The 18,236-nt window shown below is 48.8% G+C and overlaps 1 protein-coding gene across 1 annotated transcript; it reads right to left on the bottom strand.

The window, feature by feature from the left end:
• Position 1: 1 nt before the first annotated feature.
• Positions 2-17,009, bottom strand: LOC308406340 (immunoglobulin superfamily DCC subclass member 3). Its single transcript, XM_080897299.1, has 15 exons — positions 16,933-17,009; positions 16,534-16,759; positions 12,577-12,882; positions 12,328-12,472; positions 12,117-12,247; positions 10,410-10,547; positions 10,158-10,316; positions 5,970-6,135; positions 5,626-5,876; positions 5,220-5,384; positions 4,426-4,614; positions 4,235-4,342; positions 4,034-4,157; positions 3,845-3,944; positions 2-3,717 (listed from the first exon to the last, which is right to left on the bottom strand). Exons 2-15 carry the CDS (start codon positions 16,589-16,591, stop codon positions 3,637-3,639), a joined length of 2,121 nt encoding a protein of 706 aa, XP_080753425.1. The 5' UTR covers positions 16,592-16,759; positions 16,933-17,009; the 3' UTR covers positions 2-3,636.
• Positions 17,010-18,236: the final 1,227 nt, after the last annotated feature.

The raw sequence follows: 18,236 nt of genomic DNA, 5'->3' as shown, positions 1-18,236 counted from the left end.
CGCGAGCTCAGAGCTCGGTTTAAAAAGCAGTTTAAAGCTTTGGGTGCTTTTATTTTTGTGACACATTATTCAAACATCTTTATAGAAAAAACAGAATCATTAAAGCATCATTTCTCTCATTGGTTCTAGGCTTCAGTCACTACGATCGCTACATCTCAGGTTTAGTTTCTACAGTGTGTCGACAGCAGGAGGTGGACTCAGCTCGGACAAACAATAAAACAGGTTTTTATGCACAGCATGGCTTTGAAATCACATATGGCTTATGGGTAAATATGGCTGTTTAATCAGAGGCTCTACCTTCAGCTTGGAACAGCTTTTATAACTCTACAAATATCTTCATATCAGCTACAAACATAAAGAATCAGAAAAAAGTCAAACTGGAAGAATCATAATATTATTAGAATAAAAATACAAATTTTAATGTCTTTATTTTGGCAGCTTTCCTCTTTGCTGCCAAACGGCAGCGACGGAAAGATAAGAATGAACAGAAAGCGGAAAGTTCTAGAAAAAGAACAAACTCAACAAAACACCTGAAAACTTTACTTTTAGAAACAATCGTCTCATTTCGGAGCAGAGATGAAGACAGCGGGGAGCTCTGCGACCTCTGACCTTTGACCCTGAAGACAGCAAGGAGGGTGTTTTGTTGAACTGGGGGAGGAGGTCAAAGGTCCAAAATCAAAGACACTCTGACACAAAGATGGCTCACGACAGTTTTCACCTACGCTAGGGATGTCGAACTCCAGGCCCCGAGGGCCCTGGAGGTTTTAGACGTGTCCTTGATCCAACACAGCTGATTTAAATGCCTAAATGACCTCCTCAACATGTCGTGATGTTCTCCATAGGCCTGGTAATGAACTCATCATGTAGTTGAGGTGCGTTGACTGTGAGATCCAAAACCTGGAGGACACTGGCCCTTGGAGTTCCCCACCCTGACCTACACTTTGGCACAGTTTACACTCTGGTCTGTTAAGTCTGGGCTTTAAGGAGGAGCGCTGGCTCCAGGAAAAAGGTTGAGATTCTTTTCTGCATCAGTGCGACTTAAAACATCCTAAAAGGTTTTAAACAGAAAGCAGTTCAATAGCATTCAAATATGACCCTTTATTTATGGGTGAAAACGATATTTGAAACAGGTGTTTTCAGGTATAGATCTCCGCATGTTTTAGGAAGTGAGTCCTGAACAGATGAGAAGAGCGAGGACTTCAGAAAATGATCACCACTGCCTGTAACGCAGGTGATGAAGGTTCTTTAGAGGACGGAGGAGAGCAGCGTGAGTAGAAAGAAAGCATTGAGAACCACAACTGTCTCAGCCGAGGACCACAAAGCACTTTCACATAAACTGTTATAGTGACGCTGCAATTAATGAGGGTGGAGGTGAGGCCAGAGAAGAACAGAGTTCCTGTTCTCCATGGTTTCTGCCATTTGTAGAGATAACTGTTGATTACACGGTTTTAAATGGCGAGTGATGGTGGTGCACCAATCAGCATGCACTTTGTCACTCAGAGAGTAAAAGTCCTGAATTAGCAGCTAAACAGGTTCCAAGAACTTTGGCAGTTTGTACTTCCTGCAGTGTGGAGTGACCACAGCTACGAAAATGTTCCCGCAGTCCAAAAGCATCTATGGTGGCGTCATGGTTTGGGACTGCTTCAGTGCATACAGACCAGAACAGCTCACCATCACTGATGGAATGATGGATTTGGACTGAGAAGCAGGACATCTGCCTGTGGATTGAATCGTGCAGCAGAGACAACAACCCTCAGCTCACAAGGAGAACATTAAAGAAACGTTCAGGTGAGGAGATGTGAAGCTCAGAGTCCTCGGGGCTGATGGCCAAGCACAGCGTTCATGTACTCGAGGTGATACCGGATCATTTTCATCAGCAAATCCAATCTTTTCATTCTGTTTTTCTACTCTTTTAACTTGTTTTAGATAGCACCAATGCCAAAACATCAAAAACCAAAAAGAGTTCAATGTTCCCTGCAGAGAGAAAATATCATTTATGAGTTAAATTTGAAGAATGTATGTTTGGAAGAAGGACACGTTTCTAAAACATGGACGATTTTTCTCTGTTGGTCTGGAAAATGTTTGCACGGATCAGACACGGGACCTGGTCCCGGTCACAGAGGGCTACAGTAAAGTCCTCAGGATCAGGAGGTCAGGGGGTCGGAGGTCACTCGTAGAGACATTAATCCGCACAGAGTGAGCATGCTCTGTGGCGTAAATACAAACATAATATCTGGATATTTCTGAGCTTTTGGTCAGCGCGGCTTTATCCTTCATTTATTTGGTTTTCCTGACAGCTCATCCTACCACGACATAAGAAAATATACTTTCACTCCTTTTTCCAAAGTCTTTGTGTGAGACATAAAATGTGATGGCGAGGAATTATTTTGGTTTTGTTTGTTCTTCGACTCAGACAGGAACTGGAGTGAAAACAAACAGGAAATGCAGGTAAACTAGTTTTTCTTTTCTTTGGAAGGCATTCAGCTCATTTTAAATAATATTTGGCTGAACTCTACAGAAAGCTGCTCTTCATCTATATTCATTTGATGCATTAAAATACATCAGAGGTCAGTTTAGACATGGCTCATGGGGCTGTACACACCTGTGGGCAGGTAACGGGAAGTGGAAGCCCTTGAAAACATAAAAAAAATTCATTGAAATCGGGACAGACAAGGCCAGAGATGTCCCACACTTTCCTGTCTCACCTTTCCCAGGTGAAGCAGTCAGATCTTCTCAGGTACAGAGCTGCTCTTCCGTCCCTCATCAGCAGAAGCAAAGATGTCTACAGACAGCGAGGGATGGATCCAGAGCAACGAAGCCAAGGTCTCGTGGGCAAAAAGGTTAAAACAGGGAAAAGGTCCCAGAGGAGGCTTTTGGTTTGAGGTAGGTTAGCTTGACCTGCAGCGGGAGGCTAACAGCAATTTAGAGGTTTGGCATGAAGCCCGAGGTAGCTCTCTTTGGGGGGAAACAGTTTGGTGGAGGAGTTGGAGAGGGGAGGGGAGGAGAGGCAAGCCGACCGTGGGCCTCGTCCACATCCTGACCGGAGGCGAACGCGACGAGACAGACAAACACTGAAAGGCTAAAGCGGAGCAGAGGAGCGTTAGCGTCCTCTAAGGTTACCTGCTGACCAGAGAAACAATAATTCCCTTTGGCTCTGGGCCTCTGAGGACCGGCAAACGGCAGGTAGAACACCTTCTCAGGTGCATCTCAGAGGCCCGTCTCTGGTCAAGCCGGCAAAAGGCCTCATCGTCTCTGGAAACTCGGCACCGTCGGTGACTAAAACAAAATGAGCCCAAACTAAAGAAAAAAGCTTTTGGTTTCAACAGGAAGTAAGCATCAGCATCTGAACGCACAGGGGGAGGAGCCAGAGTCATGTGACCAACAATTTGTGTGTTTACAGGTGAAGAATTGCGCTTTGGTTTTGATCTGGAGACAACCTCATTTGGGATTGGTGTCACAGCAGTCAAGTTCAACGGGTTCAGTCTCCCTGTGGGATCAGACGCCACCTGGAGCTTCCTCAGACAAATCATCATCATCATTATAATCTATGCGTTAATCTCTTATCCTAAATGTGGTAAGGAGGAGAGAAGGCGCCACAGGCCGGCGTCCGGGGGTGGAGGGGAAATGTGTGGTGTTTTATCCGGTGCCTGTGCCCAGGTGAACAGGTAGAGCAGGTTCAACCATGACCATCAATGGAGGAAGGGTGGAATCGCATCTCTGTAGGCGGAACAAGGGAGAAGGGGGTCATTGACAGGAAGGTGTTTCCTCAGGCAGGTATTTGACCCCGAACTCTGGATCAGGACCATCCCTTAATAATCATCCAGGCGTGTGTGTGTGTGTTTACCTGGCTGAGCTCGAAGCTCTCAGGTGTGTGGCCTTTAGGACCACTGACGCCATTCAGAGTGGGTGGAGTCTCCCAGCTCTCCCCCTTCCTGCAGAAAAAACTGAGCACAGAATACAGTGAGAATGATGAAGACGATGATGGCGGTGGTGGTTGTGAGGACGGTGAGGACGATGATGGTGAAGGCCTTACTTGCGTCTGTATGCCAGCAGGACGAGCAGCAGGCAGCAGAGGATGCAGGCTAGGCCACTGTGAAGGCCGACCAGCAGAGCGGACGTCGAGCTGTCAGCCTGATCGCAGTTACAGCTTGAACCAGCTGAGGGCGACAAACATCACATGTTACACTGCTTCCATTGGTGACGGTGTGCAAGAGGTCAGAGGTCAGGCTCCTACCTGCTGCAGCTCTCTCTCCCTCTGCCAGAGATACAAGGCGGCGGTTGGACGGACTGTCTCCGTTCCCGTTAAACGCCACCAGCTGGATTTCGTAAATGGCCGCCGGCTCTACAGGAAGTAAACAAACAGATTATCACAACGCTGTATCCACTTCCTGTCGGGCTGCCTGTACACACCAGCCTCATACTCACCCAGATGGGAGATGGTGTGGGTGTTGATGTGTGCTGGGAAGGTTTCCTGCCCCTGCACTTCTGGGTTGGAAACACTGCGGTACTCCAGTCTAAAGCCCTCCAGCTTCCCCGGCTTGCTCGGAAGCTCCCAGTACACCTGCATGGCGGTCTGGTTCAGGACCTTAGTGAAGAAACTGGGAGGACTGGGAACTGTGGGGCAGACAGTGCCTGCGGTCATTCACAGAGACAGCATCTCCAAAACGTTTAAACATGGTTTTATTGTGATCAGAGCAGGTCTACCCCACCCCAGGCCCGCACCTCTGAGGTCAAACCCTGTTCATGACATCAACACATCAAACAGTGTTTCTGCATTCATCCTCTGAAACATAAAGATGGTGCTTAAAGCCTCAGGCTCTGCTGGCAGATGTGTGGAGCTGCACCATCCTTCTATCAAACGTCTGATCAGATTACTGTTCACTAATATGAAGCCAATCCTTCTCTTTGTGTGTGGTAGGAAGCGCTGCCCTTACACCGATGCATCTTTACCAGAAACTTTTACCATCCTACAAATCTACAGCTTCATCAGCTCCATTCAGGACCAAGCTGCAGACCTTCATAGCAGGCTTCAGCTAATGTTTTCACGTCATTGTGAGTAGATCTGAAACACCTCGTGAACTCAGACCCAGGAGATTACTTTTAGGTGGAGGTCCTTTTCCGAGGCTGGAATGCTGTGGCACCATCTTCAGATGGCGAGGTTTTATAGATATTAGATATAGTGTGAGTGTTTTCAGTGTTAGCAGTCAGAGGTGACCTACCACCGCCCAGCGTGCTGGCCATGATGCTGTCAGACTGCTGGCTGCCTCCCAGCGCCGAGTACGCCTTCAGGTAGATGGAGTAGGTGGTGGCAGCTTCCAGGTTGCTGAATTCGTGTTTGAAGGTGGTTTTACTGACGGCCTCCTGCAGCTCAGCACTGTCCGGCTCTGAGGAGGTCACAGATCAAAGGTCAAACAGGTGAAAGCAACCACAGTCGGTGATGGTGCTGCAGACTGATTGATTGGGATTATCGGTTACACGCACCAATCAGTCTCCAGGCAATCAGGAACCAGTAATTATGCCCCCACAGAGAAAGTTCATATCACGTCATTACCCTTAAATCTCATTTCTAGTCTCCTCACACGGACGATCTCAGACTTAAAAATACCAACCCCACCCTTCTCTCACCGCCCAGTTTCCTGATGTGCAGGACATATCCGATGATCTGCTGGCTCACATGTTCTGCCGGCTGGTCCCAGGTCAGCTGCAGGCTGCTGGAGCTCAGCGCCGCCGCCTGGAGGCCGCTGGGGGCCTCGGGCAGCTCTGAGCCCTGGCTGATGGCGAGGCGAGCGCTGGCCTGATTGGTGCCAGCGCTGTTTTCGGCAATGCACTGGTAGATGGCTTCATCCTCGGGGGTGATGCGGGTGATGGCGAGCGTCCTGCAGGTGGTGGCAGAGAAGAGGTGGGACGTTAAACCGTGCAGTAACCTCACAGAGAGAAAGACCTTCTGAGCGTAAACAGAAGGATCTCACGTGTTCCCGTTGGTGAGCTTGACGTTGCCGCTGGGTATCAGCAGTTTGCCATTCTTCAGCCAGATGAGGTGGGGGTCGGGGACGCCGGACGCCGTGCAGCTGAAGACGGCGCTGGCCCCTGCTGGTCTGGAGACAGACTGTGGCCACTGAACAAACTCTGGAGGAGCTGCGGTCCAGAAGACAGAGCGTTACAATTTCAACACAGGGCAAACCTGAGCTGGTGGTTTACCCTCTGAAAACTTATTCTCTGTGAGGCCTGTGGGGGGATGTGCCGCAGCACCATCACGAGTGGAGACGACCAGGAAAACTGTCAGAATCAGACAGACTGTCATGATCCTGGGTCTTTTGACCCAGCGTTTTAAGTTTGAGTTTATTTTGTTCATTAGGTTATCTAAGTTCATTTGTTTATTAGATTCCCCTTGTGTTTCCAACCCCTGTTAAGTCTCCCTTGTCCTTCATGTGCTTCACGTCTGTGTTTCTTATGTTGTCATGTTTGCGTTTCATTATGTTTCCCATTTTATTTTGAAAGAGGTCCTGTGTTCCTGCACTTTGTTTTACTCTTCCCCTGTGGTGTTGTTATGTTCTTGTTGATCTACTGTGCCTTTCTGTTCCATGTTTCAGATCCCTATGTTCTGTCTCCTCAGTCTGTTAAGTTCACGTCTTGAGTCCCGTCAGTGTGTTTCCTGTTTTACTTTCACAGTCTGTCCTATGTTAATGTTTCTAGTTTTGCTTCCCTTGCCTCGTCCTGCTTAATTACTCCCAGCTGTGCTCTCCTCCTGTGGCTCATTCCCCCTCGTTATCCCTCAGTGTATTTAAGCCCCATGTTTCTCTTTGTCAGGGTTGCGTCCTCCCTCATAGCTGTGTGATTTTTCCCTGTGGCTCCTTGTGCTTTAGTTTTCCTAGTTTAGTTTTGTGTTGTTTTTCGTGTCCCACTCCACGCCAGAGATAAAGCTGTGCTTTTTGAGTTTACTTTTCGTCTCTGCGAGTTTGCGTTTGGGTCCTACTCTTGCCTGCACACAGCCGTATTGTGACACAGACGTGCTCATTTTATCTAAAGAACCTCAGAAATACCACAAGTGAGGAACGCTATCAAACATCGTAGCAGCGCCGTAACGGGGAGAAAAGCCACGAGCCCAAGGTCAAAACGCTAACACGTATTTAATTTATATTTAATGTAACTGTAACAGAGGTTTATACATGTCTTCAAAGGTGATGCTGAGTCTTTGGAGCCACCTGGTGGATGAATAACTCGCTACATAAAGCTAATCACTAAAAACGCATCATGTTATCATCACACGCCGTGTCCTCAGAATGAAAACTTGAGCTTGTGTCTCTGTTATCTTTGAACAGCACTTTGACCTTTGACCCCACCACCACATACACACACACAGACACAGCTGTCTGTCTCCACCCACTTCATCTCCATGGCTACAGGGAAACCGTACACACACATCTCTGTCACCCCACAAGAGCCCCGCCCCCTCCCACTCTGAATGGAAAGAGGGGGAGGTCAGGGGTCAGAGGTCACAGGGGAGGGGAGAGGGATGAATAGGAGTCATTTATAAAAGTGTGTGTGTGTTGCTCTTGAACTTGGGGTTCTGTATCTTAGGAGGTCAACGGTCATTATCCCTCCACAAATAAAATGTATTTATGTGTCCACCCCCATATCTGACACACACACACACACACACACACACACACACACACACACACACACACACACACACTTTTTATCATTTTTAGCAGGACTGTATTTTGTGTATTTGTACTTTCCTATTTTCTGTTCTGTTTCTGTGTTGTTGTTGTGTGGGCTGTACGCCAGCCTGAACGATGCACGGCAACAATAAAAGACTTTATCTTTAAAAACTCTTCTGATTAAACTGCTGAGAATATTTTTGTTCATTTTGCGTCTCCTCGCTTTTATTTTCGTGTCTCTGATTGACATGTTTGTCACGCGTGCTTTTTGTTTGCAGTTAGTTTCACAGTGGCACACGTGTAAAACGATGAAGTCGTCTTTGTAAAAACAACTCAGATGTGATAAAATGATAACTCACACCAGCTACAGACAAGAAAACGACGCACCCTGAAACTAACAATAGAAATAAGCTGAATTAAACACAACAATAATGATAATAATAATAATAGAAGAAATGATTTGATGTTAATGCGTCTGTCTCTGATGGGAGTCACGTGGACGTGTCGGTGAAAAGAAGGTTGTTACGGTGGCTTCTTCTTCCTACTGTTTAGGTCTCTGTGGGCGCTGCCGCTGATGATGTGTGAGCCATCTCCTCTGGATGCTGTTGTGTAACAACATGTTCGTCACATACTGTGTGAGTGGAAAGCACTTTGGGTGTTAGTTTTGTTTTTTGTTTTTTGATTTTCGGATTATGTGATGGTTTCAATTACTTCTATCGTTGTAAGTATTCTTCCCTTATGACTTGGATGTAAATTAAAATACTATTTCAGTATCTAAGGCAGATAACCTAAGTATGAAGAATGCTTACATGATGTACATATTGTGAATGCCTGCTTTTGAAACCTTAATAAAAATATGAATTAAAAAAAAAAAAAGGAAAGCACTTTGGGTGGTTTTACTTGTGCGTTAAGTCAAACTGACTTCAGATGGGTGCATGAGGGATGAACCCTTTCATGCAGGACAAGGAAAGCTGGATCATCACACAGAGCAGGAGCCGCGGTCGGGTTTAGACCGAGGCTGTCTGTTGTGGCCCTGCCCGTTTGTGCACTCGTGTTTTTGTGGTGAGGACAGTCTGCAAGTCTGAGTGTCAGAGTGACAGACGGAGTTTCAGTGGGAATAAAGTCCTCATTGTGAAGTGGGGTTCTTCTCATGCTAATCCAGATTCTCATGAAGCTCTCAGTCACACACACGTTCACAATGGGCCTGTGTGACCTCTGACCCCTCCTCCTACATGACCTCTGACTGAGCTGCAGCTGAGCGAGCAGGACAGGAGTCCCTGAACGTCTCACACGTCTGCGTGGAGCTGCAGAGGAAACTCTGATCGGAACCACATGGAGTCCTCGGGGCTGTGCGCTGGTCTTTCCACCGTGTGTGGGAAAACACTGTGCCTGCTGCGTAGATGACACATGGCTGCACGCACCCAGAAACTGCAGGAAAAGCTGCAGCCAGTGCGTTTTTCTCCCACAAACTCACATATAAGATCATCAACACCTCACGGTTTCAGAAACAAATGCGTCTGACGCGCTCACGTGAACAGGAAGTGAACTCTGAGGTGCTGCTGTCACCTCTCTGATTTACAGAGAGGGTCAGAAGTCACATGTTGGGGGTGAAGAGTCCGACAGCAGCAGGCTGAACTGAACTCGACACACAACCAGTCAAGTTCAAGAGCTGACAGATGAACACACACGCACACTGCATGTGTGTTTGCACACTCGACATGATGAGGTGGAGCTGAACAGATGGAGCGGTTGCTCTGCAGCTGCTCGCCGCTGTGTTCGCAGGAAGTCTGCCTTAGGCTTGTTCTGAGGATCTTATTGGTCAGTAATCGTGTTCTTTCTTGTTCCACCTGAGTGCTCGAAGCACTGCCTCATTCACACATAACACCAGCACTTTTTTCTGCACCTGTACTTCCTGTCTGACGTCCTCACTCTGGTGGATGCATCTGAGGGCATCTTTCCCAGGAATATTTGGGACTGAGTCACCGATCTTCCTATTAGTGGATGATTGGCTCTACATCCTACGCGCCCAACTTTCAAGGAGAAGTGTCAGTCATGAAGGAGCAGCAGGTTTGTTTCAGTCTGCACACCAATCATTGATGAGGGGCCAGCAAATCAGACTCGCTGCCCGCCATCTGAGTCACTTCAGTACCAAAAGCTGCTCCTTCAGGAGAACCAGAACCAGAACTCGCTTTGAAAGGAGGACAGAGAATGACTCATTTTCAACCAGCAGCAGTTCCTTCATCGCTGTGCCTGACCGACTTTCTCTGATAATCACAACCATTCCGAATGGATTTGTCTGAAACTTAGTGTGAATAGAAATAAAGGTTTATTCAAACAGAACAGACGCCGTACATCCAGAAATGTCCCTCAGTCTGAAGATCAAAGATCTGACCTGCAGGACTTCTAAGGTGAAAAGTTTGAATGTTTAAGGTGAGGACAGCTCGGTCACATTTGGCCAGCTGATGTGTTGTTGCTGTGTGCAAGCGTACCTACCTTGTACAATGAGGCGTCCAAGCGCCGTCCTCCTGGACCTGCTGCCCGGTCTGTTAGCCGAACAAACGTAAACGCCTGAGTGCTGCAGAGTGGCATCAGAGATCATCAGGTTTCCTGTTCCCAGAACCTGGATCCCCTCCACGCCAATGGACCGGCCGTCTGACCGCACACAGACACCATCATTAACACAGCTGATCTTAACAGGTAATCAATACTAATGATTGGATCAATGAGTGCAGGAGGAGGCGTTACCGAGGCGACTCCAGGACACGATGGGCCGGGGGTTTCCTGTGGCAACACACTCCAGGATGGCGGTCTGGTGGACATTGATGGTGAGGTTCTGAGGGCCGGACAGGATTACGGGCTCCTTGTAGATCCTGGATCCTGCAGCTGTGTCCAGAAGACCAGAAACACTCAAAAACACCCCAAGACTCTGTTTACCCTCACTCTAGACTCTTTCTACCCTCAGTCCGGACTGTTTCTACCCTCAGTCTGGACTCTTTCTACCCTCAGTCTGGACTCTTTCTACCCTCAGTCCGGACTCTTCTACCCTCATTCAGGACTCTTCTACCCTCAGTCTGGACTCTTTCTACCCTCAGTCCGGACTCTTCTACCCTCATTCAGGACTCTTCTACCCTCAGTCTGGACTCTTTCTACCCTCAGTCCGGACTCTTCTACCCTCAGTCCGGACTCTTTCTACCCTCATTCAGGACTCTTTCTACCCTCAGTCCGGACTGTTTCTACCCTCAGTCCGGACTCTTCTACCCTCAGTCCGGACTGTTTCTACCCTCATTCAGGACTCTTCTACCCTCAGTCTGGACTCTTTCTACCCTCAGTCCGGACTGTTTCTACCCTCATTCAGGACTCTTCTACCCTCATTCAGGACTCTTCTACCCTCAGTCTGGACTCTTTCTACCCTCAGTCTGGACTCTTTCTACCCTCATTCAGGACTCTTTCTACCCTCAGTCCGGACTCTTTCTACCCTCATTCAGGACTCTTTCTACCCTCATTCAGGACTCTTTCTACCCTCAGTCCGGACTGTTTCTACCCTCAGTCCGGACTCTTCTACCCTCAGTCCGGACTCTTTCTACCCTCAGTCCGGACTGTTTCTACCCTCATTCAGGACTCTTCTACCCTCAGTCCGGACTCTTCTACCCTCAGTCCGGACTCTTTCTACCCTCAGTCCGGACTGTTTCTACCCTCATTCAGGACTCTTCTACCCTCAGTCCGGACTCTTTCTACCCTCAGTCTGGACTCTTTCTACCCTCAGTCCGGACTGTTTCTACCCTCATTCAGGACTCTTCTACCCTCAGTCTGGACTCTTTCTACCCTCAGTCTGGACTCTTTCTACCCTCAGTCCGGACTGTTTCTACCCTCATTCAGGACTCTTCTACCCTCAGTCTGGACTCTTTCTACCCTCAGTCAGGACTCTTCTACCCTCATTCAGGACTCTTCTACCCTCAGTCCGGACTCTTCTACCCTCAGTCCGGACTGTTTCTACCCTCAGTCTGGACTCTTTCTACCCTCAGTCCGGACTCTTCTACCCTCATTCAGGACTCTTCTACCCTCATTCAGGACTCTTCTACCCTCAGTCTGGACTCTTTCTACCCTCAGTCCGGACTCTTCTACCCTCAGTCTGGACTCTTTCTACCCTCAGTCCGGACTCTTCTACCCTCAGTCTGGACTCTTTCTACCCTCAGTCCAGACTCTTCTACCCTCATTCAGGACTCTTCTACCCTCAGTCTGGACTCTTTCTACCCTCATTCAGGACTCTTTCTACCCTCAGTCTGGACTCTTTCACCCTCACTCTGGACTCTTTCTACCCTCACTCTACTCTTTCTACCGTCAGTCCGGACTCTTCTACCCTCAGTCTGGACTCTTTTTACCCCCAAATCGGGCATTCAGTCTTTAATTATGTGAGTTTTGCCTTACAGAACCTTGCCCTCAGTTTTGTCTTACCAGTGACAGTCAGCTGGGCTTCGTGGCTGTAGCGAGTGTTGGCGATGTTTGAGGCGATGCAGCGAAACAAACCGCTGTCAGTCCGCTGAACGCCGGTGATCTGCAGCACGCCATTAGGAAGCAAGGTGTACCTGTACACAAAGCATATACAAACAGGCTTGAATCCTTATACGTTAAAATTTAATCTCATCACACTTCACTAAAGACATACCTGTGGTTATCGGTGCTCAGTGAGCATCTGTCTTTCTGCCAGGTGATGTTGGCCTCTGGGATACCATTCACCTGACAGGTGAGTCTGGCCACACCCCCTACATCCACATGCATGGACTCTGGGTGAGAGAGGAACTTAGGGAGGGCTGGTGGGAGGTGGAGAAGAGACCGTTAGTACAGGTGGGTCACGTGTGTGTTACTGTGAGGTTTGTTTGATGTTTTTTGTGTGTTTGGGTGGACGGCAACTCACATGCGAGCTGGACGCGGGCCTTGCGGCTGACCAGCATGCCATAGCGGTTCTGCACTGCACACTCGTACTCTCCGGCATCCGTCTCGTTGCTCTCTCGTCTCTTGGAGAAATTTCTGATGAGCAGCGTGCCGTTGGTGAGCACTGTTGCTCTGGTACCAGTCGCTATGGGAACCCCGTTGAGTCTCCAGGTGATAGCGATAGGCCCCTCCCCCTCCACCTGACAGTCCAGCATCAGGGGACGGCCCCTGACCGCAATAACATCACCAGGCTCCTTCAAGAAGGCCAACTCCAACGCTCCGAGCACACCTAAGGGGAAGCAGGAGGGTCAGGGGCGGAGTCTCAGTGCACGTTTCTGATGGTGAAGCAGGTTTAAAAACACAAACACTCACTGACAGGAGGCAGATGTGGAGATGAGGGTTATGATGATAATAAGGGCGAGGAGGTGGCAATGAGGTGGCGATGATGATGACTGGAAACACCTGCCCAAAGCAGTATCCAGGTGACTCCGGCAGGCAGAACTCAGGGCTCGCGTTGACCCTCAGGCTATGATGAACACATGAATGTGACGATGGCAATGATGACAAAGATGGCAATGATGTATATGTACTGAAAGAATCAGAGCCAGTGTTTGTTATAAATAAACTGGGAACGTTAGAAGACTGCATGCACCCAATTATAATCAATCAGGTCTGTCACACAGACTGAGGTCTTTAAATTACGTGTTACTACACCTCTCATCATCTGAAGGCCTGGACTGAACAAGAAGCAGAAAGCAGCGGGGCTCAGGTCTGCAGTGTGTTGTTTCCATCACGTGGTGAACGAACTGCTACAGCGCTTTCCTGCTCCACCTCAGAGCAATTTATACCACACATTATTTCTACAGAATTCTTTCTGTGATGGATGTGTCAGAGAGCAAAGTGGACCTAACATCTTGTCCAGGGATATTTGGCATGCTGGAGCAACAAACTAAACCGCCACCTGCTCTACAGCCACCCCTCAAACACAGCACAGATCAGCCTCTCTGCGGGCCCCCTCAGATAAAGACCAATGCAGGTCTTGTGTCTGTTTATTATGCTGTTCAGTGAATGCATCGTTCCTCCTCCTCCCTCCTCTGGCCCTTTTCAACTTGAACTTGGTTGAGGTGACTTTCCCAGGCTCCCCCCCTCCTCCCCATCGCCTCTTTGAGAGGATGCTGTGGGAGGAAAGACTGAGTCTGGCAGCAGGACCAAATCCTTTAGTGTGAACGACGACAATAGAGAAACAAAAGTTAACCAAGACACAACACCCCACCCCCAAAGGATCCCACAAACAACCAAACACACCAAACCCTGCAGCTGCCGGACCCCAGGACGCCTCCAGGCCTGCAGCTCCTCATAAACATCCATCACTTCAGCCTCTTTATACAGCTTCACGCTTGTTTCCACAGACTCTGAGCACAAATCACTCTAAAGGCCAATTTCATCTCCTTGAAGAGGAGAACAGGAAAACATGTCAAAATCTTCCTTCAGCACCAACACCGGGCTGGCACAGGGCCGGCAATGGGCCCACATCACTCCTCTTTATAAAAGCAACGATGAATCCTGATGACGTCACGTCAGGAAAAGTCAAAACTGGTTTAAACAGGAAATCATCAGCACGAGATCGGACCCGACACCATGTAGGTGTACAAACCAGGTGTGGACCGTTCACACCTTTTGGTGTCCCGTGACAACACATCTGGACCACAGCAGGGCGTGCTTTATGCCAGGGGTGTCCAACTCCAGGCCTCAAGGGCCGGTGTCCTGCAGGTTCTAGACCTCACCCTAGGTCAGCACACCTGAATCAAATGATTAGTTCATTACCATGCCTCTGAAGAACTTTAAGGCATGTTGAGGAGGTCATTTAGCCATTTAAATCAGTGGACACTTCTAAAACCTGCAGGACAGCGGCCTTCGAGGACTGCAGTTGGACACCCCTGCTTTATTCAGACTGTGACTCGATAAAGAAGCCGATGCAGTTCTGGCCACGGATCAACCCAGAGGCGTCTTTATTCTGGAGGACGTCAGTGGACACAGACAAATAACCTGGATCGTGGGCAGTATTGTGTCTCGTGTTCAGCAGGTGTGTGATAGCGAGTCATGCTCACAGATCACGACTCAGAAAAACATCAGCTGATGTTTCAAACCATCGAGCTGCTCAAGTGAAGCATCTGATGATGATGATGATGATGATGATGATAAGGAGGAGGAGGAGGAGTTGTGATGGAGGTGGAGGACAGCTGTCTGATCAGCTGATGATGTCACATGTCTCCTCCTACAGGATTTAATCCTTCGCCTCCCATCTGGGTCCCCGCCATGGGGGTGGGGTTTTTAAGACACTGGAGCAGACAGTCTGCCCCCCACCCCTACCCCCCGTTTAACCCTAACCTGCCCCCTAAATCCCCTGAACTGAACTGAACCCCCCGAGGCCTCTGCAGGTCATGAGAGCTGCCCCCCCCCTCCCTTCCATTCTGCGGTGTGATGTCACACGCCGCTCTGACCGTGAACTTCACGGTTTCATGGTGCTGACAATGGATTCCCCACAGACACGGGAGGTCTGAGCCCTGAGAACCAGACTGTTACCCTGCCCACCCCCTTCCAGGTCACATGTCTGCATCTGCCGCCGACCCCACCCCCCACCCCATCCCACTACTGCTAATCACGCCAATTAACAGTCTGAGTTTTGTTTACCAGCTCGATTTTTACCAGAGTGCTCAGGTGTGCCAATCAGACCCCCACAGACCTGCACAGACCCCCCACAGACCCCCACAGACCCCTACAGACCCCCACAGACCTGCACAGACCTGCACAGACCAGCACAGACCCCCAGAGACCCCCACAGACCTGCACAGACCCCCACAGACCCCCACAGACCTGCACAGACCTGCACAGACCAGCACAGACCCCCACAGACCTGCACAGACCTGCACAGACCAGCACAGACCCCCAGAGACCCCCACAGACCTGCACAGACCCCCAGAGACCCCCACAGACCTGCACAGACCCCCACAGACCCCTACAGACCCCCACAGACCTGCACAGACCTGCACAGACCAGCACAGACCCCCACAGATTTGCACAGACCTGCACAGACCCCTACAGACCCCCACAGACCACCACAGACCTGCACAGACCTCCACAGACCTGCACAGACCGCCACAGACCTGCACAGACCAGCACAGACCCTAACAGACCAGCACAGACCCCACAGACCTGCACAGACCTGCACAGACCCCCAGAGACCAGCACAGACCCCACAGACCTGCACAGACCTCCCATCAGCTCTTGGGCGCTCTGGGTCATCAGCTGACTGACAGTCTGGAGAGTTTCTCGCTCTCGACACATCATCAAGTTCAACAACAAAACACACTGAGCGCGCTCAGTCTACTGCATAGAAATGAGTCTGATGAATATGAACGTGACCTTCTGTCCTCATCACACACACACACACACACACTGTGGTTTCATAGAGATGGGAACTTTAAACCAAACTGGAGTTCAGAGCCTCACAGACACACTGGGACCAGTTAAAACCAGTTTATTATGTTTTACTGTCCAGAAAGGAGCCAAGAAAACACCTGAGAGACTGTAAACAAACAAAGAGAGGAAAACAATGATGGAAGAAATGAAGGCATAATCAAAGATATAAAGAAGAAAGGAAGGAATAATAGGTGACCTTTCAAAGTTAAAGGAAGAAACAAAAGGAGGCATTAAAGGAAACAGGAAAAGGAAAGGAAGGATCACAGAGAATTACAAGGAATGAAGAAAATCAAGCTTTTATTGCTGTTTTTCATTTTACTGTCACGTGACTTCATGTCTTCTCATTCTGAGCTATGACATTTTTTCAGATCTTTCATTTGTGGTTTTCTGAATGAGCTCTGCCTCATCACACGCTATTCTGTAATCTAACTGGTTTAGTCAGTGTGAGTGTGAGTCTGACCTGAGCAGCAGAGTCCCTCCAGCAGCAGCAGCAGCGTCCAGCTCCACGTCTTCTTCATGCTTTAGGTTAAATCCAGAACATCAGATGCACGCAGGTCTCAGCACTGCTCTTCTTCCTTTGCACCTTCTTCTTCTGAATCTGAAACCTGTGCAGCTCACATGCGCTGCTGAACTCTGCAAGTCTGACTTCAAATTGAGCCTGCACTCAGGGGCTGAGGGGGAGGAGCCTACAACGGGGGGCGGGCAGGGAGGAGAGAGGAGGTGGGAGGAGGGGAGTATGGGAGAGGATGGAAATCAGGAAACCAGACCAAGGAAATGAAGGAAGGGGTTCTGCTGGCTTTATTTTAGTAGAAGTCTGAATTGACTCGGGTGTGCAGGTGTGCTGCAGGCAGGTCCTCACCTGTACCTGCTGCTGAGGTGCAGACGGTATGTGTTTGAAGACAGCAGCTGATAAGGCGGCACTGACAGCGGTTTTTTGGTTCAGTCTAAACGCCCACTTCCTTCAGCTCAAACATCCTGCTGTGGTCTCACTCTGTCCAAACGAGCACTTTAACAGGACAGAGTACAGGTGGAGGTGGAGGGGGCAGTCAGCAAGTGTAAGAATTCAAAGAACTGAAATTTAAACAGAAAGTGGAACACAGGGTCAAAGGTCAGATACTCATGTAATAACAGGAGAAAGTGGGGCAAAGAAACAGAAAGGAGGAAGTAATCACAGGGTTAGACACGCAGCCAATAACAGAGCAGATCCAGGGCAGCGTGGCAGGTGTCTCAGTGAAGACGGACAAGCTGAGAGCTTCCAGCTTTGATCCCACAGGTGAGCTGATCAATCTACAGGTGAGTGTTACACTGTTATTGTGTAACACTCACCTGTGATTTTAACTCGTCTATCCGAGTTAAAATCCTGGTTTACCTCTAATTTTCTAAAGCTCAATGAGGATAAAACTGAGATCCTCCTTATTGGCACCAAATCCAACCTTTTGAAGGCGAACCATTTCTCACTTACCATCGATAACTCCACAGTTTTCCCTTCTCCTCAGGTTAAGAGCCTTGGTGTCATCCTAGACAGTACACTTTCTTATAAATCACACATCAATAACCTCACCCGTTCTGCCTACTTCCATCTACGTAACATTAACAGATTGCTTCCTTCTCTTTCCACCCAGTCTACGTCCATTCTTGTACATAGTCTTGTTACCTCCCGTATTGACTACTGCAATTCTCTTCTGCATGGTCTCCCCCAAAAATCCCTCCATAAGCTTCAACTGGTTCAGAACTCTGCTGCTCGCATTATCACCAGAACCCCCTCCTACCAGCACATCACCTGTTCTTCAGGAACTTCACTGGCTCACAGTGAAAATCCAGATAATATTCAAACTTCTTCTACTCACCTTCAAGGCCATTCATAACCTCGCTCCTTCTTACCTTTCTGACCTGTTAACCACAACCTGTTCTGCCCGTTCACTTCGATCTTCTTCTTCTATCCAGCTTGCTGTACCTTCCTTCCACCTCACCACCATGGGAAGCAGAGCTTTCAGCTGCTCTGCTCCCAGGCTGTGGAACTCTCTGCCCCCTGAAATAAGAAATATTGGTTCTCTCCCCCAGTTTAAATCCCAACTCAAAACTCATCTGTTCAAATCTGCATATTCACTGTGAATCCACTGTTTGTTCATTTTATCTTGTGCTTTATTTTATTGTTCTTATTCT

This window comes from Rhamphochromis sp. 'chilingali' (genome assembly GCF_963969265.1).
Source record: "Rhamphochromis sp. 'chilingali' genome assembly, chromosome: 11".
NCBI classification, from domain to species: Eukaryota; Metazoa; Chordata; class Actinopteri; order Cichliformes; family Cichlidae; genus Rhamphochromis; species Rhamphochromis sp. 'chilingali'.
This window is presented reverse-complemented; position numbering and strand designations above follow the sequence as displayed.